Source organism: Monomorium pharaonis, chromosome 9, assembly GCF_013373865.1.
Source record: "Monomorium pharaonis isolate MP-MQ-018 chromosome 9, ASM1337386v2, whole genome shotgun sequence".
NCBI lineage: Eukaryota > Metazoa > Arthropoda > Insecta > Hymenoptera > Formicidae > Monomorium > Monomorium pharaonis.
This window is the reverse complement of record NC_050475.1, coordinates 12,302,725-12,326,020: the sequence shown is the minus strand read 5'-3', so window position 1 is coordinate 12,326,020 and position 23,296 is coordinate 12,302,725. Positions and strand designations below refer to the sequence as shown.

At 38.6% G+C, this 23,296-nt stretch overlaps 3 protein-coding genes and 1 long non-coding RNA gene across 7 annotated transcripts; 2 read left to right on the top strand and 2 right to left on the bottom strand.

Annotated features, from left to right (window-relative positions):
• The first annotated feature begins 2,637 nt into the window (after nucleotides 1–2,637).
• LOC105833352 lies at nucleotides 2,638–4,618 on the top strand. The gene is made up of 2 exons (XM_012675043.3): nucleotides 2,638–3,060; nucleotides 3,368–4,618. The coding sequence occupies exon 2, from the start codon at nucleotides 3,379–3,381 to the stop codon at nucleotides 4,234–4,236; it is 858 nt and encodes a 285-aa protein (XP_012530497.1). The 5' UTR covers nucleotides 2,638–3,060; nucleotides 3,368–3,378; the 3' UTR covers nucleotides 4,237–4,618.
• Nucleotides 4,619–7,768: 3,150 nt separating this feature from the next.
• On the top strand, nucleotides 7,769–9,663 carry LOC118647304. The gene is made up of 2 exons (XR_004964613.1): nucleotides 7,769–8,537; nucleotides 8,755–9,663. It is a non-coding gene; the product is annotated as an uncharacterized LOC118647304 (long non-coding RNA).
• A 423-nt stretch (nucleotides 9,664–10,086) lies between these two features.
• LOC105841027 (protein ALP1-like) lies at nucleotides 10,087–12,491 on the bottom strand. 4 transcript variants are annotated; one of them, XM_012688132.3, is made up of 4 exons: nucleotides 12,153–12,491; nucleotides 11,511–11,812; nucleotides 10,692–11,220; nucleotides 10,087–10,546 (listed from the first exon to the last, which is right to left on the bottom strand). In XM_012688132.3, exons 1-4 carry the CDS (start codon nucleotides 12,318–12,320, stop codon nucleotides 10,523–10,525), a joined length of 1,023 nt encoding a protein of 340 aa, XP_012543586.1. In that variant the 5' UTR covers nucleotides 12,321–12,491; the 3' UTR covers nucleotides 10,087–10,522. The 4 variants fall into 4 exon arrangements, with proteins under 4 accessions (XP_012543586.1, XP_012543585.1, XP_012543589.1 ...); XM_012688131.3 differs by having other exon boundaries at nucleotides 10,087–11,220; nucleotides 11,511–11,788; nucleotides 12,153–12,489; XM_012688135.3 differs by having other exon boundaries at nucleotides 10,087–11,220; nucleotides 11,511–11,751; nucleotides 12,153–12,279.
• On the bottom strand, nucleotides 12,359–13,313 carry LOC118647303. Its single transcript, XM_036291915.1, has 2 exons — nucleotides 12,903–13,313; nucleotides 12,359–12,435 (listed from the first exon to the last, which is right to left on the bottom strand). Exons 1-2 carry the CDS (start codon nucleotides 13,221–13,223, stop codon nucleotides 12,379–12,381), a joined length of 378 nt encoding a protein of 125 aa, XP_036147808.1. The 5' UTR covers nucleotides 13,224–13,313; the 3' UTR covers nucleotides 12,359–12,378.
• Between the last annotated feature and the right edge of the window lie 9,983 nt (nucleotides 13,314–23,296).

Sequence of the window (23,296 nt, the reverse complement as noted above, 5' to 3'; positions counted from 1 at the left end):
TTAAATTCTTAAAGATTCGCATGATCCAAAAGACGCCACTGTAATAACAGATCGAAGGAATAAAATTTGTTATCAACGCGACGGTGACGAGGATGTCGCGCCTCAAAAATATAATACGACAAACCCGGTTATGAAATTAATCCGCATAATATTCGGATAATATTGACTGCGCGTCAAAAGATCAGTTATCACAAAGGTGGACCATAGCTAGACGTTTCACAATCGGTAGGATCCTGTTTATGAAATTAATATTTAACGAAATTTATTCCGGACCTATTTGTGAAATGCTAGACGAGATATCCGGCGGAGCACACGTGCAGATGGTTTCACGCTTTTTATCAGCGGTCCTCGAAATTCGGTTGCCGCCAAGTCGTCGAATGACTCCCACTCTTACCGACCCTTGCGCTTCGCGCGTGTTCCCCACTCTGGAGCGCTAGCGGCCGCTGAACGCAGCGCTGATTTTGCTTGATCCCTTTGTCCGCGTCCTATTTAAATCAGCGCACAGAGGCCAGAGCGTCATTCTTCTTTAAATTTTCAAGTCACTTTTTTGTCATTTCTTGTCAGTCATTTCTTGTCCATCACTAAGTCACTAATTCTCTAATTTTTGCGTCAGTCTTTAATTGTCACTATTGAGTACGTTCGAAAATAGCTTTGGCTGGTGTTGGGAAAAAAGGTTGAGTTGATAGTATTGAGAATTTCCAACTCTGCGTTCGTTTTCTCCCAGCTGGGAGTAGTTGGAGACCGATCAAATGGGTGCATTTAGTGCAAATAGCAATGAAATATCTTGTCAGGCGGGATAACGTATGCATATGTTTTATATAACCAAAATTCATCAGTAAATTCAAGGTAATGTTTTTTTTTTGTTTAATGATACTTAAATTAAAAATAAAGTTTAACATTATTAATCAATAAAAAGCAAAGAATGAAAGGAACATTAAATTTTATTAATATTTTTTATTATAATGTATGGTTGTGACCGTTTATGCCCAGGTAGCAAAAATAGAAGGTACAGCCGTATGCGAATAATAGTTTGATAATTCTTCATGTATTATAATCTAATTGCTACAATGTGTTTTAAATAATTTTGTATTTTTGGTACGTTTCTCCTTTCATCTGTGTTATTATCTGAACAAGATATTTTGTAATTCTTCATCGTCGTCATCACTGTTACTAGACGATAAACTATACTAGAAGAATCAAACATGTGTTCGAGTAAAATATTCTTCAATAATAACTTCCATAATAATAATAATGTTGATTAAATTTGTATATTTTTTTTATTGACTTCTGTTTCTTGTTCAACAATACGAAAAGAAAGAGCTTGTAAATACATTATATTAAATAATTATTTATATATCAAGTAATTTTTAATATTGATTAGTTAATTTACGAAAAATAATAATTTATGAATTTGCATTAAAAAAATATTTTATTTCAAGTAATTTGTTAAATTTTATGTATGCGTCACAACCACACAAACAATAAAAGATATTAAGAGAATTTTAATGTTCCTCTTATTTCTTGCTTTTTATTTATTAATAATGTTATTTTACATTTACTTTGTTTTACATTAAATTTAAGTGTTATTAAATAAAGGAAAAGGATTACCTTGAATTTACTAAATTTCAACAATCGTAGGTATAAGTTATATAAAACACGTGCGTACGTTATCGCCTGTCAAGATATTTCGTTGCTATTTGCACTAAATGCACCTATTTGATCGATCTCCAACTACTTCTAGCTGGGAGTAAACGAACATAGCGTTGGGAATTCTCAACCCTTATGGAAAAAAACACTTAAAATAACACTTAAAAAAATACTCAAGTTGAGTATAATTTGGGACAAGGGGTAAACACTCAATTCAGTGTAAACACTCAACTTGAGTGTTCGCTTTTTAATTTACTTTTAGACTGTTGTAACGAGCCGTTCCCCCGCTGCCGCTAGAACGGAGGTAGGGCCGTTACCCCTACCTCGCGCGCTCCCTCCGCTCTTCCCTATTTCCCTCGCCGCCGAGTGGAGGGTATATAAACCCTCCACTCGCGACAGGAGTCAGAGCTTCCCCGGTTCGCGCATTGAGCAGACCGTGCCTCCTGGTGCAGTAAGCCAGGTTTCCTAACGCGCACATTGAGCGCCATAACCTCGAAACACGAATCCTTCCCGGCACGCAGTGAGTGCCTTCCTGACCGCGTACCGAGCGGCAACTCAGTAACACGTCCCGCACCTAAGCTCTCGACCACGCATTGAGTGGTCGCACGCGTCGCCTTACCCGGGTACCCCGCACTGAGGGGGGAAACCGGCACCGCGATCCGTCACCCACGCGGGGTGATTAAACGACAGTGTCGACCGATCAGCTGATGCGTCGAGCAGCTGATACCGGGCATCGCGCCGACGACCGCGCCGATTCAGGGCCACCGCACAAACTCTTCCATAACGCGTTACGTTACGTTAAGTACTCCATACGAACCTAAGTTGTACTTAAAATTTAACTTAAATCAACGCACAAAGAAATCCTTAACGTAAGTTCTTAAGTTCTTACGTTAAGGATTTCTTTGTGCGTTGATTTAAGTTAAATTTTAAGTACAACTTAGGTTTGTATGGAGTACTTAACGTAACATAACGCGTTATGGAAAAGTTTGTGCGGTGGCCCTCACGCGCCGCTACACCGATGGCCAGGCCTGCGTTCTGAAACCTTACTCGAGTTAACTCTAGTTAACTCGAGGCGTTCAGAAACGCCCGAGTTGACCCATTGTGGCGTTCAGAAATACGCTTGAGTCAACTTTCGAGTTAACTATTTCTACCCACGTCGAGGAGGTAGGTAGAAATTACTCGACATGCGCACATAACGCATGTTCTCGAAACACGCCTTTAGGTTAAAGTTATTTACAAGAACTGGCGAACAAAAAGGGATACATTAATTTCGTTTCGACATTGAGCTCTAACGAATGTCATACTTTTGTGGAAAAATGTCTGAAAACAAACAATAAATCATATTTGTGACCGATGAAAAAGGAAATAAAATTTTCAACAAGGACGGGTTAGTCCTCGTTCAAAATACGGCAGGTAAGTTGACATAGAAGCTGATAGAAGTTAACAGAATTACTTTCATATCGATGGCTTATATAATAGAAAAAAGACATTTCAAGTCTGTATAGGTGACTATATAAGCGATTAGCTTTAGACTATTGATATTATATAAAATTCAACTATTAATTAACCATACCTTAATAATTGTAATGGCAAACTGCAACTGTGACTGAAAAAAGTATTAGTGGATTCATATGGTAAATTTCTAATACTTTGAAATTTGTTCCGCACTGTACACTTCATTATAGAGAGCTTCTAATAATTCTTCTCTATTCAATTTCAGACCAAACTGTCATGTACGTAAAGCTACTTGAGGGATTGATAAACAAACCATGTAAGCAATCTTTGAAAGAGCAAAATTCAACATTTCTTTCTCCATCAAACACTCAATTCCCAAGCAGCCAGGTGCAATCCACCGTGCAATGGCAGGAGCATCATCACATTGAAGCAGTTGCAACATCAAGACGAGACGATTATTGTAACTCGGGGCCCTTGGGGAATGCTAGCAAAGAAGACCCTACCAACGAAAAAGTAAATTGGTCTTCCAATGCTATTACAGCTTTAATGGCTGAGTACAAAGATCATGCCAAAACCTTCCGGACAAATACTAAAGGGCATACCAAGATATGGAAAAAGATTTCGTCTAATTTGCACATGAACGGCTACTTATATACGCATAAGCAGTGCGAGAACAAGTTTAAAAATTTAAAAAATCGATACCACGCCAAAATCGACAATATGAAATCTAAGCAAACTGGAACACCGCCTTTACGATTTGACTACTTTGATATATTTCACGAAATATTTGGGCAAAAGCCAAATGTCGAACCAGTTGCATTAGCCTCTGCGACAAGAGGATCAGCGTCATTGGACATTCTTAAGGCAGTCAATGATAATGTCATATTTCAAGATGACAGTGATGAAAACGAAGCGTCTATCAATGACGTAAAAAAGAGAAAACGTGTTGAAGCAACGCCTACGCAAAATAAAGAAAAAAAAACGAAATTTGAGAACGCTGTCGACGAGATGAAGAAGGCAATAGAACACAAGTCAACACAGCAAGATCTCAGGCAAGAGAGATTATTAGCTGTTTACAAAGAACAAACTGATCGCTTGATTAATTCAATGGACAATCTTATCAAGAAATTGTAGTACAACGATGACTGACTACCAAGACTGACTGGAGTGACTTTATAAGTTTCGATATATAATAAGTGTAGTTAGCCAAGTTCTTTCTCTATTCACTCCAAATTCTTGCGCGTCGATCAAACAACCATGGAGCGTCGTCGCAGCCAGAAAGTAAGCAACGAAGATAAACAAAAATGACTTTTTATTTTCTGAAAATATATATATTTCTGAATATTAACATAAATTATTTTAGGTCTCAAAAGAATTTGCTTGGATGTATCTTGATCAGAGATGGGCGAATTTGTAATTGACTATTACCAAATTACAAATGCTCAAAACAATGAATAATTAAATGTGATTTAATTACACATTACTTTGAACATTTATAATTAAACACCATTGAATTACTAATTTGTTTAAACATTTGTAATGGATGTTCAAAGTAATTAAATTACACTATTGTAATGTAATTACATTTGTGTAATTTATTTATACATTTGTGCAATTTAATTACATTTGTGTAATTTAATTACATTTGTATAATTTAATTACATTTGTGTAATTTAATTACATCTATGTAATTTAATTACGTCTGTGTAATTTAATTACATTTTAATTTTTATTCGAATTGAGTTAACATAAGTTCATAACTTATGAAAAATATCTTATGCATGGGAGAAAGCTTTTTTTTCAGACTCGTATGATTGCCGCCCAAGCAGAAGGCAAACTTCACGCTCGTCTAAAAAATGTCGCTTTCTCCGCTAGACACACAATATATTATTTTTGCAGTATGTACAGTACTCTCACGTTCTCTTTGTCGTTAACTCAATTCGAATAAAAATTAAAATGTAATTAAATTACACAGATGTAATTAAATTACACAAATGTAATTAAATTACACAAATATAATTAAATTACACAAATGTAATTAAATCACGCAAATGTAATTAAATCACACAAATGTAATTACATTACAATAGTGTAATTTAATTACTTTGGACATCCATTACAAATGCTCAAAATAATGAGTAATTAAATGAAACTTAATTACAAATGCTGAAAATAATGGATAATTAAATGGATTTCAATTACAAATTATAAAAGTAATATGTAATTGAATATGTAATTTGGAGACAAAAGTATTTGCTGCCACCCATCTCTGATCTTGATTTATAATTCTCTTTTTTTCTTCAGAGACATTACAAACAGTCTTAAGCCCAAGTTATTGTCATGGTTGAGAAATCCACAGGAAGAGTGGAAAAAGCTTTTAAGTGCAATTATACAAGAGGATTGCTTCCTACATCATCGACAAAAAAATCAGTGCTTGCCTATAAAGAACTTTTCTTACGACTCGATTAGCTACACTTATTATATATTGAAACTTATAAAATCACTTCAGTGGCTACAGGCGATAGTATTTAACTATTTGTTACGTGAATTTCAGAACTTTATGTCTTAAGTGATACATGAGACACGACATGGAAAAAATGTTTAACATGTGAGATTAGATGTATTTTTGTTTCAAGATGTTGTCTTACATATTTTATGTTTGTTATGTTAATTGCAAACGATGTAATTGCAAAGTGATATTATCTGCGATTTAAAACTTTAACATTAAAAAAGTGATATTATATTATATGTTGCACGGATATGGTGCAATAGCTTGAAGTATTAAGGCTTAGCCAGACAAACTTGCATAGATGCATAACCATATGTACAAAAAAATCCAATTTTATGCGCGTCCTTATGATAGAAATCTAATTGAATAAATTTCTTTATGCATACAATTATGCAGCTATGCAAATTTGTCTAGATAGGCCTATAGACTAGAATGTCATTAAGCAATTTAGTTTTTATTACAGCCTTAATAATTCATTGGTAATTATTTTTTTCGTTTGTTCTAAAAATTAAATTTGTAATCTCTCTATTTTATTGTTATCCAGCAAACACCAATATATAACCATTACATTGCTGCAATAAAACGGAATGTAACAGATAATATTACATGAACGTTACATGTAACATTCATGTTAGTTATAATTTCCCACTCATGTGATGTTGTAGTTATATAACACAAATATAACATAGAACTGAACTGTTAGATAACCATAACCAAGATGTTTTGTAATGGTAATATGAACTATTATATTGCTGTTATAAAAAATACAGTGTTGTTATATATGTACATGTATATATTTTAGCACATAATTTCCAGGAGGTCAAGTACTTAAATTAATTTCACATAAAACAAAAAATACTCTTTGAATGCAATTTCGTTGTTTTATGTAAAAGTAATTTAAGAATTTGACTTCCTGGAAATTATAAGTGCTAAAATTATAAAGAATAGATATAATTATGAAGGAAAAAGATAACATTAAAAATAGTCTTTTTAATAAACTTCTTAATATATTTAACACATATTTATCAACAAAATAAGCTTATATCAGAGAGGACCTGAGAGCGGCCACCGCGGTTTTTTTCGTGCGACCAATATTTGACTAGCATCAGCGCCAAACGTGGATGTAAAGCCCGTTCTACATTAATTGCAGTCGCCAGTTGCAATTTGCAACACCCAATAAATGTCGAGCTTTAACTAGAAACTAAGCGCCTATTGGATGTCAAGTCACAACTAGCTGCTTGCGATTAATGTAAAACAGACTTTACATCCACGTTTGGTGCTGATGCTAGTCAAATATCGGTCGCACGAAAAAGGCCGCGGTGGCCGCTCTCAGGTTCTTCTCTGCTTATATTTAAACAAATATATACATATTATACTTTATGATTATTAGTAAAATATTTTAAAAATAACTTTTAAAAACAAAAAACGAGGGAAAATAAGAGAAAAACATTAAATAAACTTCACGTAATGTTAAACAAAATTATAGCTCTGCTCCAGATGTCAATCACAATCTCAACGTCAATCACAACATCTCCTATAGTTTTATAAAATCCGAAATTGTCAGGACATGATAGTGACATGAGAGTGCAAGCGCTTCCATTTAAGTTCAGTTTTCTGTAAAAAGAAAGTAATAAATAATATTATATAACGCTCACCAATACACTAAACATATATAGAATATTAAATACGTATTTAGAATATTCGGATTGGTACGAATGAACTGTCATGCGCATGTACGCATCTCGCTATTTTGCACGCCAGTGCACGCGTCTGCACGCGCAACGCCGCAACATGATGATGTGTGCGAGGTTAGTAGCGAGTCAGTTTTCAGTTTTATGCATAATTTGCATATTTTACATCGTGAAGGGAAATACAGCTGTGCTTAATTTAAAGTTTAGTCTAACACTATGGATTGTATAATCAGATAAGTCTCACAAAATTTTTATTTTTTTGTATGGAGTAAGTATTCTGAGATAAGATGAATACTTTGTGTTGTTTTATTTTTAGTTATATTAAAAGCAAGAGAGGAAGAAACACTGTTTGAGCGTAAAGTAGAAGAGTAGACGAGTAAGGAAAGAAAGATGTAAAAGAGAGATCAACCTCACAGCTTGGAATTTACAGTGTGCTGAACAGAATATGTGGACCTTGAAGGTATCAAATAACATAATTTTACTAAAAAAGTTATAAGATGAAGTGAACAATTTATTTTTTGTGTGAGAAAGTATCTATTACAATCTAACTTGTTCCGAGAAAACCTTTGCAAAAGATTTAATAAAGAACAAGCAATTTGATGAGATTATCATATCATTATTATCATATTTATTATTCGAATTTTAAAGAGAAACAGTAAGAAATTTTATTAATACATTATTAAAAAATTGTTGGCTGTTACACCAAAATTCTCTTTCTTGTAAGCTGATGTATGCTATTGATAAAAAATTCACCAAAGTTCATCCCTGTTTTAGCTCAGCGAACCATTATATGTATAGAGAATTGACAGAGCAATTCATATCAAAAGGATTATCTAAAGGTGTACTTCCTAGTTCTTCAAGTATGTTATTTTATGGCATTATCTTATGGCAGGCTAGGGAGAGAATAATGACAAATGTTATAATTTTATTTTAATATTGTATTGCAACTGTGTGGCTCTTAAAGGTATCGTACAACTATCTTTTTTAGATTACTGAAATAAATAAAAAGCGTGAAATCTGATCTGAAACAATTACAACAAAGTATACAGACTAATATCACTCAACTAACCTGCCGATGATGTAGTCGCAGGCTGTAATATAGGAAATATGTTTATGAATGTCAAGGATCATCTGTAGGTCTTAGTCATTTAGTAACTGTCATGCATTTTGTGTCAGCCAGATATACGCCTCAGAAATATACTGATAAAGCTCTTAGTTACATTAAAAACTAAAAAGTAAGTATTTAAATACTCTGTTCCCGAAATAATTTATTGAATTTATTCTAATTAATACAATTCTCTTCATACATTCACAATAATAACATTCAGAATTTTTATTTATATTTTTGATTCTCTAACTTAATTGTTTGTAAATTGAGGCATGTATAAGACGAAAGACTACAAAATAGGCATATATGAGACGAAAGACAAAATAAGATATTTTTATTTATAGAATAATTTAAGAATGACTAGTGGATGTGCGTATGATTATCTGGAAATGTGCACAAAAGTGGAACTTGAGAAGGAACATTTGATTATTCCCATCTCTAATTTGCTGGGTTTTATTCTAAAAACATATAATGGCTATAATTTATTCTTACCTGTTCTAATCCTTGTGAAAATTTCTTCAGCTTTTATAAATTTCAGTTATTCTTTACGTTTTTTTAAATTTTAAGAAGAACAGTTGTCCGAATGATGTAAGAATAATTGGCAGAATCCTGTAATATAAAATTAGTTTTAATATGATACGTCTTTATAAATTATATTTATAAGTTTATAACTGCCTTTATATATTGCATGATTTACACATATGCTAGGTGACTTTTGTAACTAGAAATGTATGTAAAACTAGCAGCCCAAATAATAAATTATCTTTAAATTTACTTAAGAAATACATTATTTAAATATAAAAATATGTAGTTGTGCGGATCAAAACAGGAAACATATCGCTATGTATTTTGTCAATAATAGGTTTGATAATATACATATCTGTTAGTTTTAACTTTAACGATAAATTTATTGCTTCGCAAGATGGAGTAGAACTTTTATCTGCCATACTTTTTTGTTCATTTTGTGCAAAAATGCATCGAATAAGCAGCGTATACAATTTTGTCGAAATTGTATGATGGATCTAAAATGTATAATTATCAATGTACGTCAATAATACATGTGTTGTATCGAATTAACATGTAGTATCAAAAATAAAAAATATATAAAGGCGGTTATAACTTATAAATCTATTATGTTGTTGCTGACTAAACATAACCTACAAAACATGTAGGAAAGATTATAATAAGTTATTTATGATGTATATTATACATAAAAATAATATATGTTAATTAAATGCAGCAACATTTTCTACACCTTTTTATATAATCTTTAATAAATGTTGACTTAAAAAACATAAAGGATTACCTGATTAAAGTCAAGTTGCAAGAAAACAACGTCTCTCTTTCGTCATTATAGCATCCACTAGCGGAAAGCGCGCCTAATAGCACGAGATGTACGTTGTGCGATTGAGGTTAGAGTCTCACAAGATTCAAATTTTATAATATCCATATAACATAAATAAAACAATTGTTGTGTAATCACGCAACATTGTGGTTACATCACTGTTCGGTTATTGTAACATACAAATAACGGAGTAATATTATAGCTTCATAACTTTGTTACATCACATATATGTAGTAAAGTTTCGTAACTATAATATAAATAAAGTGTAACATCTGTTACATTACATGTTACTCCCACGTTATATTGCATTTATATTTGGTGTTTGGGTTAGTTTAAGATTAGAATTATCATCTTTTTATTTTTGTTTAAATGTATTATATACATAATTTGTTATGTGAGTTTAAAAACTGCGTTATTGCAAGTAATATTGTATTGTATGTTACACTGGACTGGAATAGTGTGATGTACCAAACTATTAACGAATTTCATTGACCAAATACATATTTTTATTTCGTAAAAAAGACATTGAATATTTTATTATAAAGGGGTGCAGCAATGTCTCAACGCCAATTATTTACACAATATTTGTTTTCTTATTCATAGAATACGTCATACAATAGTATAAAAACGAGTAGTTTATTTCTATATCAGCTAGACTCGGTAATACAATAATTCGGCTAATTCGTTTCTTTTCTGATGCCCATTATTTTTACCAGGCACAGCTCGATGTATCGGATTGATCGGCTCTGCATCTTAGTGATCATTGTTCATACCCTCAATGACATATTCTTCTATAAATAAATCATGATCAATACATATATTGTGCAAAACACATGATGCTAATATCGTAGCAGGTATCAAATCAGTACGATTCATGTCCAGATATTTTAATCTTCTAAAACGACCTTTCAGTAATGCAAAAGATCGCTCAATCACCTGTCTAGTGCTTGCCAAACTTCCATTAAAGTGCTTTTGAATTTCGGTAGTGTTTCCCCTGTCGATATACGAGGGAATAAGCCAGGTAAGTACAGGGTAGGCCTTGTCTCCTAACAAAAATTCCTTATTTGGGAAGTAAGCTTGCGGTTCAGCTCTTATTTGTGCATAGATATCCGAGTTACGAAATATTCTGACATCGCTTACAGAGTTTGGATAGCCAGCAAAGCAATCTATAAATTTCAACGATGGCTCACAGATGGCTTGCAGAGTAATGCCATAAAAACATTTCCGATTTATGTAAACCTCTGGATCTATTTTCGGAGCTTTAATAGGGATATATGTTCCGTCAATCACGTCAAGTACATCCGGAATATGCGAAAGTTTTTGAAACTTCTCTTTGATTTCCTCTATTTCTGCTCGTTTAGGCCATTTAATGATTCGGTGTGCAATTCTGCATAACGCTGTAACCACTCGAACGAATGATGCTGATAATGAAGACTTTGCCATGTTGAATCGATCTCCAATAGACCTAAAAAAAAAAAATTGTGTCTAATCAATATTTTGGAGCATAACAATGTTTTTTTACAGAAAACTAAAAATAGGAAAGATATAAGGAGCTTTATTCGTTTCAATATCACAATATTTCTGCGATGTTTTGCAGCTTATGCGAAACTGTAAAGTAAATTATGTGCCAATTCAAGCAGTGTCCTTACAGAAATCCATTTAAACATTCCGTGATCTAACATTGCCAACTATTTATTTCTTTTATAATTTTTGTCTGCATAAATAAAATATCAATAAAATACCATAAATAAATACCTATATGAGTCTGGTGTACTAAGAAGCCAAATTACTGAGAGTAATTGCTTCCGAGGATCTATCATTGGACGCCCCTGTCGATTATCATCACCTATTAGCATACATCCAATCATTTGTAGCAAATTCTCAAAAGTATAAAGTGGTACTCTGAAATGTTGTTGGAATTGAACAGACGTGTAATTCAACACCACATTGTCAATATATCCAGTAATGCGTGTTGGCGTGTTTCCCTTTTTTAATGCTACAAGGCAAAACAATTCCTCTTCGTCATCATCCTCCTTAAATTCAATCATCATACATCGCTTGATTAAAGTAAACAAAAATTATTAAAGATTACTTACTAATTTATTAATTACGATATATGTATAGTAAGTCTATTAGGCTGTACTTAAATATAATCATTTGCTTTAATGTTACTTAAAATTAGACTATCATTCTTAATTATATTGTTAATGTTCCATTAAAAATGAAGACTTTCTAATACTACACAAACATTATATATGTATATATATATAATGTATAATGCTTTCCATAAGTCGAAATTTGTCAATCCTAACATCATAATGACAATGGGTTAACGAAATTGACATTAATATGTCAATTAACTAATATTATTACATTATTTTGTAGATAACAACTTACCTCTGATGCCTTCATAAAGTTCATAATAGTCCAATAATTAGCGGATTGAGCAGCGATTTGTGCTATTACAAAAGAAATAGCTTTGATACGGACACTATTTTCCTGATGTGCTGTCATATTAGTAGCAATTGAAGATGATTGATTGATTGTGCTACTGGATGCACTCATTTTCTTCCTTTCTATCTTCAATCACGTTATATTCAATGCTTGATGGGAGAGCGCCATGTTAACCCGTGATGTTACTTTCGTCGTTCATAAACGACAGTAACCCGATGTTAAAGACCTATAATCAAAGATTCGCCAATGGCGAACACAATTTTGATTGGTCACTTGAGTAACATGTTTATCCGCCATTGCGTACCCACGCTTGGTGAAGAAGAGGGGAGAGTGCTCTGTGTTGAGCAGTATAGGTTAAAGGAATATGTGTCAGAAATTATAAGGTAATTCAATCTCTGCACTCTCGAGGGTCACTATATTTTGACGATACACTCAGGAAGAACAAGAAAAATTAAATTTGCATCTGTTATATGGCTGCGTACAACTTGGAGCAGGCTCGCATTGTTTACTATCTCCACTACTCCAGACCCCACCCCCAGACCCCAGCCCCCGGCCCCAGCCCCCGGCCCCAGCCCCCATCCAGTTACCGTATGGGTACAAGATGGTGGATAGCAGTCATGGTGGAGGGCCATTGGCGCATCTTTGATTATAGGTCTTTACCCGATGTCAACTCTTACTCTACTCCTACTCTACCTGGGCAAAAGTTTCTGAACGCAGCCCAGGCTGGTCACCGCTAGCGTCAGGCCTTAAGGCCACAACGTACCACCGTACCGCAACCGCCGATACCGCATCCGCCGCCAATCGCCGCGCCGACCGACCGGCACGCACGCCGCCGTAGCCAACCGAGGCACCACACCGACACCGATCGTACGCACCGCCGCCATAGCCAATCAGGGCACCGATCACGCGCAAGCACACGAGCGCATGCCGCGACATAGTCGGCAGCACACGACACACGAACATCTCGCATTGCGAGACCACCCATTGTATATAGTAGCTTAGGGCATTGTACATATTAGCGTAGGAGTTGTTCTATATAATAAATCATAGTATTAAACCGAACACACCGTCTTCTCACTTATTCGAGCCCGCCGCCCGAACCTTGAATCCTGGCTATCCGTAGCCAATAGGAATACAGGATTCACGGTTACACTGTTATTACTCTCAACTTGAATGTTCACCATTTAATTGAGTGTTAATTTTAATGTTAATCCTAAATTTAAGAATAACACTGAAATTAACACCCAATTAGATGGCAAACATCCAAGTTGAAAGTAATACTCAAATTAATACTTAAAGCCAGCTGAACACTTTAGTTGAATGTTTATTTTAGATATTCGTTTTATGTCCATTTCTATCAATGCGGATTAATTTTAATCTTGGTTGAACTTGCTTTTTTTGCTTTTATTTTTATTTAATATTTTCTAATCCAATGTTTGAGAGTGCACACTCAATATTGAATGTATACCTTCAACCGATAGATGTTGATCGAGTGTACATCCTCAACGTTTCAGTGTTCACACTTTATGTTGGAAGTATACACTCATTTATTGAGTGTCATATCAAAATGTTGAGAGTATACTTTCAAATATTCAGTATCTAAATCCAAACTTTGGTATGAACACTCAATCATTGGGAACATTACACACTTAATGTTCGAGTATAAACACTCAATCTTTAATGTAAATACTCAAGATTTGAGCGTATACACCTAAATTTGGGAGTAAACTCCCAAAATCGAGTATTAACACTCAATTTTAAACTCTCAAAATTAGAGTGTTTTTTTTCGTAAGGGAGACCAAGTTAATCTCTCAAACTACGTTGTAACTTGTAAGTAATTTTAACCTTTCTATTTTGAGCCGACGTTTTTAACTCCCCGCGACAAGACACCTTTCAATATTTTTATAAATTGCATTGCACCTTTGCTGTATAACTAAGAACAAGAAATCCTTTCGATAATACCAATAAGGACGAAGGGATCAAGAAATTTGTTGCCCGGTAAACCTTCCGATCATTTTCTAACCAACCACAAAATAATTCCAGCAGAAATCATTCCCTCTGCTCCAGCCACCCACTATGGATTCGGTACCCCGCGCTACAGTGAGTAAATATTAAACGTTACCGGTAGATTTGGAAACCCGGAATACTCGTGCTCCAACAACGTAGATCCCGCCAGCGAGCGCTCAATCGCTTGGGGAGCGTCCCAGATGCGCACAGTAATAAACGGACACAGCAGGCTGAGTGAAACGGACACAGACCAAATGCGCACGGACCAAATGCACACGGACCAAATGCGCACACTGCACATGCGCACACTGCACGGACCAAATGCAATCCATGTACATTGCAAGCAGAGTAAAGTCCACATAGGTTAGCGACTTGGACGGGGTGGGTGCGGGAGGGGGGCCAAAGGCCCCCCTTGCACCCCCCCGTGTGTGCGTGTGTGTATGTGTGCGTGCAAAGCATTCACTGCATCACATGGGTTTGCGATTTTCCGTGTATGCATTTGGTCTGTGCGCATGTGCAATGTGCGCATTTGGTCTGTGTCCGTTTCGCACTGTGTCCGTTTCGCTCTGTGCGCATTTGGTCTGTGTCCGTTTCGCACTGTGTCCGTTTGTTACTGTGTCCGTTTCGCACTGTGTCCGTTTATTACTGTGTCCGTTTGGTCTGTGTCCGTTTGTTACTGTGTCCGTTTCACTCAGCTTGCTGTGTCCGTTTATTACAGTGCGCATCTGGGACTCACTCATCGCTTGCCAGCGAAATAAGCAGAACGTAAATTCCGCCAGCAGCGTTCAATCGCTTGCCAGCGAAATAAGTTAAGTTTACAATACGAGCACAAGTATACCCGGCGACCCTAATTCACCGAAATAAAATGCTTAGCTAAGCGTCCATCGCTTAATAAAGCATTTTCTCGTTTTCGTTGTAGATAACAAAGAGACGTCACCGTGCCGGTCGAAGGAAACGCGAAAGAATCTTAAGGAAACAACAGCAAGCTCTAGAGCAGGCTTTCAACGATATTGAAACATTCATCGGGAAATCGCTGGAACGCCCTTCTTCCCTCCCTCCAGTCACTCGCCTAGACGCTCCGGGTAGAACCCTCTCTCTTTATGATTTATCGCAAGAAGACACAGTTCCGCTAGAACAGTACCGCAAATTACAAAACCAACCACTAGAAATCGTCGCTATCAATAATTCCGAAGACGATTCCCCAATTGTACTCGCCTCTAATCAACTAGAGCCATTAGACCCTACCATGGATTACAATAGCGCTACAATTTCACAAATAATAATATTTCCTCCCCCCGAAATTTAAAGGAACCCCGTCGACACTTGTAATAATAATTAATAACATACATTATTTTATTAATAGATATGTATAAAAACATGTACGTGTATGTGGTATTTATTTATGTATCATTATAGAACATTTACAGTGTTTACCTTGCCTCTACCTGCATTTATAAATTATATATATGCATATATCCTTTTGTAATAAGCGAAATATATGAAGTATTTGTATTCTAATAACAACGTAATTTTCAAAGTTATAATTTTGTAGTATTATACCAGCAGAGACGATTATAATTTGCTTTGTTACATATTAAAGTTGTAAGAAATCATAACATATTTTCATAATAAAATTATGATATTCTTTTATATAGAAGCATGTAGGATGATTCATATACTTATCTGTACCCACAATAATAATTAATATCATATTATACATTCGTAAAATATATGTACAACCAGACCTCTTGTACGTAATTATAACTATATCATAATTACATTAACTAAATACAAGGTTTTCCATCGGCAACAAGCTCTCGCCATACAGTGTACAGTGTACAGCCCGGATAGAGTCCGTGTAAGCGGACTGCCCGAAATTCAAAAGGAGAGCCTCCGCGTCGGTCAGGCGACCGAGGCGTCGCGACGTACACCTAAAAGAAAAATATCCCTAGACCCAGACGTACCATATCCAATTTGTGATCTAGGAGTCGGTTAGAGCACTAGAAAAGTAGGTATTCTCACATCCGCCATTTTTCTTCAAACTAGCAAGTAACTAGCATAATGTTTTATATATATATTACATCGCAATAATCTTTACTGTCTCAAGATTATAAATATCGTGTCTTCGTTTCATTGTCACGTTATGTGACAAAAATCCGTTGAGCAGTGGAAGCTGTCCACGGAATATTAAAGCAGAAATACCGACTTACAGCACTATAAAAGTGAGTATTCTATATCTCCGTAAGAGCCTCTCTTATGCTGTGTCCGTTTATTACTGTGCGCATCTGGGACTCACTCCTTTCGATTACTCAGAAACAAGCTGCTCGTGTTTAATTTGAAGAATAGAAGCCAACATCTTGTTTGAATTGCCTGTACAAAGCTTAAGAAGGAACACAACAAGCGCTTGAGTGACTGTACGGATTTGCCTGTCTCTCGTCGAAATCAACATTTCTCTTAGTTGTATTATATTTTCTCATGTTAGACCGGTGAAAATAAGAAGTTGTTTCTCAGAAAGACTAAAATCTCCAATCTTATCGTATAGCGTAGAGTCACATTTAATAGAAAGATTGTTCATTATTTTTGCTATCTCTGAAGCGCTAAGGAGTAATGAATTGGAAAATATTTTTAACCGAATGAGATCTTTGTCATAAAAACGATTTTTAATTAAGTGTTTCCGACAGCACCGAGCGAATTGCCTGCTGGTATATGAATTCTCATCTTAATAAATGCTTGCGTACGAGCTTCTTCGGGACGACAGTGATTTTTTTTTGTAGCAGAAAAGATACAGCGATACTTATGAGTTCAAAAAGTCCGCTGAATTTGAACAGCCATTTTTTCATCATTTGATTCATTCCCATTAGATTTAAGTCGTAAAGAGACTGATTGTTCGTCACTGTTGTCTGCAAGATCGGCACTGATTATTTTATTTTTTATATTGAAAAAGTCTACATTTGTTACATAAAATATCATGAACAACAATTCTTCGTTAAAGCTCGTTGCTGAAACGAATTGCTTCATATTCAATTTTTGTAACTTTTTTTTGACAGAAATTTTATTTAAAAACTTATCGCATCTACCACACTTACGATTGGGAGCGTCCCAGATGCGCACAGTAATAAACGGACACAGCAAGCTTAATGAAACGGACACAGTAACAAACGGATACAGACCAAATACGCACAGACCAAATGCGCACAAACCAAACGAACACAGTAATAAAGGGACACAGTAACAAACGAACACAGTAACAAACGGACACAGTAATAAACGGACACAGTAACAAACGGACACAGTAATAAACGGACACAGTAACAAACGGACACAGTCGCAAACCCATGTGATGCAGAGAATGCTTTGCACACGCACACACACACACACACACACACACACACACACACACACACACACACACACACACACACACACACACACACGGGGAGGGGGTGCAAGGGGCAAGCTTCGCCCCCCCCCGCACCCACCCCGTCGGTAAGGGTGTCTTGAGAAGTTACAACCCATGTGGTAAGTTCGTGCGCATTTGGTTCGTGCGCATTTGGTCTGTGTCTGTTTGTTACTGTGTCCGTTTGTTGCTGTGTCCGTTTATTACTGTGTCCGTTTATTACAGTGTCCGTTTAATCTGTGCGCATTTGGTCTGTAGGCATTTGGTCTGTGTCCGTTTATTACTGTGTCCGTTTATTACTGTGTCCGTTTGTTACAGTGTCTGTTTATTACTGTGTCCGTTTATTACAGTGTCCGTTTAATCTGTGCGCATTTGGTCTGTAGGCATTTGATCTGTGTCCGTTTGTTACTGTGTCCGTTTATTACTGTGTCTGTTTATTACTGTGTCCGTTTGTTACTGTGTCCATTTGGTCTGTGCGCATTTGGTCTGTGTCTGTTTGTTACTGTGTTCGTTTGTTACTGTGTTCATTTATTACTGTGTCTGTTTGTTACTGTGTCCGTTTGTTACTGTGTCCGTTTGATCTGTGTCCGTTTGTTACTGTGTTCGTTTCACTCAGCCTGCTGTGTCTGTTTATTACTATGCGCATCTGGGACGCTCCCGTGCGCAATCTGGTCCGTGTGCAAACGGGTCGGTGCGCAATCGGTTCCGTGTGCAATCGGGTCGGTGTGCAATCGAGTACGCGTGCAATCGGGTCCGTGTCCAATCGGGTCCGTGTCCAATCGTATCTGTGTCCAATCGAGTCCGTGTTCAATCGGGTCTGTATCCAATCGAATCCCTGTCCAATCGCGACTGTGTCCAATCGCTTATATGGGCAATCGAGACGGTCCCAACGAAATTAGATGCAATTATTAGATGGCCACAAGGACATGCTGTTTTGGTTACTTGTAAACAGTTTTTTAAAAAGCAAGGCATTTTAAACGTTTTCGGAGCAATTGATGGCATTCATATTTGTATAGAAAAACCTACGGGCGATGCACGTGATTATTGCAATCAAAAGAAATTTTTTTCTATTTCGTTGCAAGCAGTTGCAGATGCTAATATAAAATTTACAAATTTACATATTTATTGTGGTGCTCGGTTCCCTTCATGATGCACATGTTTTTAGAAGATCTCCATTATATGAAACTGCATCTACTAATCAAATGTTATTTCCTACTCATACATTTTTATTGGGTGATTCTGCTTATCTATCTTTACCGTGGCTCGTTCTGCCATTCAGAGATAATGATGGTTACGTGAAGGGAGAAGTTCAATGGCGCACAGTACAATTGGACACATTGCAATTGCCCACCGTGCTATTAGACACGAAACATTGCGCACCGTTCAATTGCGCATTGTTCAATTGGACACAGTTTGATTGGACACCGTTTGATTGGACACCGTTCGATTGGACACAGTTAGATTGGACACAGTTCGATTGGACGCAGTTCGATTGCGCACCGTTCGATTGGACACAATTCAATTGCGCACCGTTCAGTGGCACACCGTTCAATTGCACACCGTTCAATCAAACGCATATTAAATATTCATACATTATGGCTGCGTTTGTAATGTGTACATAGGTTAGCGACTTGAACAGGGGGGGAGGAGGACCGAAAGCTCCCTTGCCCCTCTCCCCCGTGTGTGTATGTGTGTGCATGTGTGTGTAACGCATTCACTGCACCACATGGGTTTGCGACTTAAATGGTGTGCAATTGAACGGTGCGTAATTGAACGGTGTGCAACTGAACGGTACGCCACTGAACGGTGCGCCACTGAACGGTGCGCAATTGAACGGTGCGCAATCGAAGGGTGCACAATCGAACTGTGTCCAATCGAACGGTGTCCAATCGAACGGTGTCCAATCAAACGGTGTCCAATCGAACGGTGTCCAATCGAACGGTGTCCAATCGAACTGTTTCCAATCGAACTGTGACCGAACAAATTGTGCGTAATTGAACGGTGTGCAATGTTTCGTGTCTAATAGCACAGTGGGCAATTGCAACGTGTCCAATTGTACTGTGCGCCAATGAAGGCCTCTCTTATTTGACAGCTCAACAGATTGAATTTAATTAAATACATTCATTGTCGCGAATGTTTATTAAAAGAGCTTTCGGTTTATTAAAAGGACGTTTTCGTAGTGTTAAGTTTTTCACTGAATATTGCTATTTATCTTTTATAACAAATACGATAATAGCAGCATGTATATTACATAATTATCGTATTGACGAAAATGACTTTTGCGAATTTTGTGAAATCGATGACGACTTCGAAAATAATTTAAGTGAAATCATAGAAGCTGAAGAATTTAATAACAAACAAGGAATAGATCGTCGAATGCAATTATTCCATGAAATGTTTCCTCATTAACTATAATATTAACTTTTAGATAAGCAATGAATTAATAATTTTTTAAAAAATATTTCCATTTAAACTCTTATTTTTATAATAGTTTGTAACGAACCTCCCGTCCGCCGGCATCACCGATCGTGCACGGCTCAGCCGAACATTCGCCGGGCCGCGAAAACGGGCACCGGCCCGTCCTAAACGCCGCATAAAAGCGTCGAGACGATCCTCGTCTCTGATCCGCGCATTCCCCCACGCTCTCCCAGCCTCCACGGGAAGGAAAGAGCGCGGGAAGACCCGAAGGTCCACAAGGATCTCCGATCCTCCACCCGAGAGGGTATAAAAAGCCGTTCCGGTGGAGGATACGACACTTCTCGATGCGACCGTGTTCTGGTACTCCGATCCCGACCAAGAGAAGCCTCCTGCGATACGGTTCTTAGGGTAGAGTGTTCTCCGCCTTAACCGAGAGCTCTCGGTACCGCTAGCATCCAAACTTCTAGTTTTCGCATCCGTAGCAGAGGGTAGAGCGTACTCCGCTTTCGCCGAGAGTTTTCGGCTTCGGATATTCCTTAGTGCCCGATCACCCGGCTCGAACACCAAGGGGGTGGAGTGTTCTCCGTCTCCCTCGAGAGATCTCGAGATCGACCGGCGTTTCCTCGATCACCCGACGCAAATCATATTCAGCGCGTAAATACCCCGCGCCTCACGCCGCGCACCGCACACCAACGATCTCGAGGTTCCGGCAGCTACCGCCCGCCGCACCGCTCGCCTTACCGCGTCACGGAGCGTTGCCTCGCGCCTCAGAGTATTACCCGCGGGGCTCGCCACCGTGCCCCGCGACTACCACCGAACGATTCATGCGACCGGGAACAGCTGTTTTCGACCGCGCGACGTATTGTATATAGATTCACCTGTAAATAATGTACATAGCTCTCAAGATTTAAACATACGATATTACTTCTTTTACCGAAATCACGTCTATTGTCTCAGGGACCTTTCCTACACCCGATCTCGGCGAATTAAAAGTCCGCGTAGGAAATACGGTCCGTTACAAGTTCTTAAAAAATATAATACTGTTTTATATAAAAGAGTACTTATACCTTGTGACGTGACAGCCGCAGGCTGCTGTCGGTCACAAGGCCCTGAGGGTCCTTACGCAATAACATCCCGCGGGCCCTGCGTCCTCCCGCTCGGGAGCGGACGCAAAAGCGTATTCTCTTGTACTTTGTGTGTGTGACGTCCCACGTGCTGTCCATCTAATTACTTGTTAACATTTTTGCGAGCGTTATACCGCGGGTGCGGCGGAGATCGGTGGCTATGAAGATCTCGTTGTAGTTGTCGGACGTCTCGTCTCAACGGAAATCTTCCCGGAGATTGCAGAGGAACGGGCAACGAGGGAGTCAAAGAAGACCCTTTTAAGCGGGGGTCCGCAAGTAATGCCGCCCTTATCTTGCCTACCGTTTGTGCCATGTAAGAATTCCGATACTGCCGCTGAATCACGCTTTCAGGACCCAGCGACGGCGCGCGATGCCGACATCCCGACGGGGCGATTGCAGACCCGATACCGCGGGAAGTCCGGCGGAAGAATCACGACAACTTAAGATACGCCGACGCCCCGTCGAGGAGGAAATGACGCCCCGATGGCGGAGGATACGCCGGGCGAGGAGAAAAGAGTCGGGCGCGCGAGAAAGCGCCAGGATTCCCGTGCCCGGGGCCCATAATCATCGACCGCCGTGCGTGGATCGATCAGCCGGCGACAGCGTGGGCACCGCGCTCTGCGCGAAAACAACCAATAAGAGCCGGGAACGCCGGAGGCAAGGTGGGGCGCGCCGCCGAGCGGCTCCCGCGAGATCCAGGATCCCTCACTCGTGCTGCGGAAGTAGAGCTAAAAACTGTGCGTGCGTCCCACAATCCCGAGCCGAGCTGTGAGGAAGGACGCAGGGACGAGAGTCATCCCGACCCGGAGGAGGCCAGCAGAGGAGAGGCGAAGTGGTGAGACGAGCGTCACACAAACTGTAAAGCCACCGATTTCGCGGGTTGGGCGAGCCGCGAGGAAATCGCGTACTTATCGCAATATCTTTCGGCGTTTTCATTGGAATCACGAGCTCGCGGATTCAACGGAGCATCGTCGTCTCGCCCGATCACGCCCGTCCGCGTGATTTCGCTACGCGCTGTGTATTTCATGATAGTTTCGCGTTGCGTGTGCGTCCCGATCCGCAGCCGAGTCACTTGTCGTTTTGTCCGGTCGTCGTGTCGCGGGTTACTCCCGCGCGGTATCTTGTCGCGTCGTGGAAAATTTTAGTTGTTACTGTTGTATAATTTGGTCGATCGCACTGCTACTGCGAGCCCTTCGGTGAATGTACTCTGATTATTATCGACGCAATCGTCTCATACCGCCGGACTGGCGAATAACTAATAATTGTCGCGCTTATCCTTCGCGAGAATCGTTGGAGCACGGGAGAACACGAGTCCGTCGCGTGTCGCGCGGGCTCGGAGTTGCGATCTCGTCCCGTTCGCCCTTGGCGAGGTCATCCTGGCGGGAGTCGGCGTCCTCCAGCGACGCCGGGTTAAGCGTAAGACAAGTCGGAGAGTTCCCGCGTACGCATCATAACCCGCTCGTTCAATATACCGTTCTCGCACCATTTGATACCCAGCGGACGCCAGCTGGTAACGCGCGCGAGCCACCACCGCTCCGCAGAGTCGTCCTCTACTGTAATTCTTACGGTCAAATACAACTGTTACTTTTTCTGTTACATTTGTGTCGTGTACGTAATTCTCTCGCCTTCCCGATTCCATCCGCCCGCACCGAACCTCCCCCTTCTGCCATTTGAGGGCTGAGCAGCTGGATCTCGGAGCCGCTAACGCCCCGGTCGCCTAGCGTGCGCCCGTCTTTCCCGAGATTCAAGTATTGTAACATTTGTTTGCGAGTTGGTTCGCAGAGTGGTACGCTTAACGTACCTGGCGCCCAACTTAGTGTGACGTCGGGAAACCTCGCGAAGATAGTCGCCCCGACACCCGGGCGGCTCAGGGCCGCGACCAGGGACGGAGGCGAAGTTGGCCGTCGCTCGCGAGCGGCGGTTACAACCTATATGTACAGTATTATAATAATTTTAAAATAAAATATCATATAGGTATACCTATATGATATTTTATTTTAGGATTATTATAATACTGTATTTTGTAATAAATTTAAAAAAGACTAAACAAATAAAATTAATTAACTCTTGTAGAAATTATCTGTCTTTATATATAATCAATCTTTTAAAAATAAAATTAAATTTTAGTATATATTTAATAT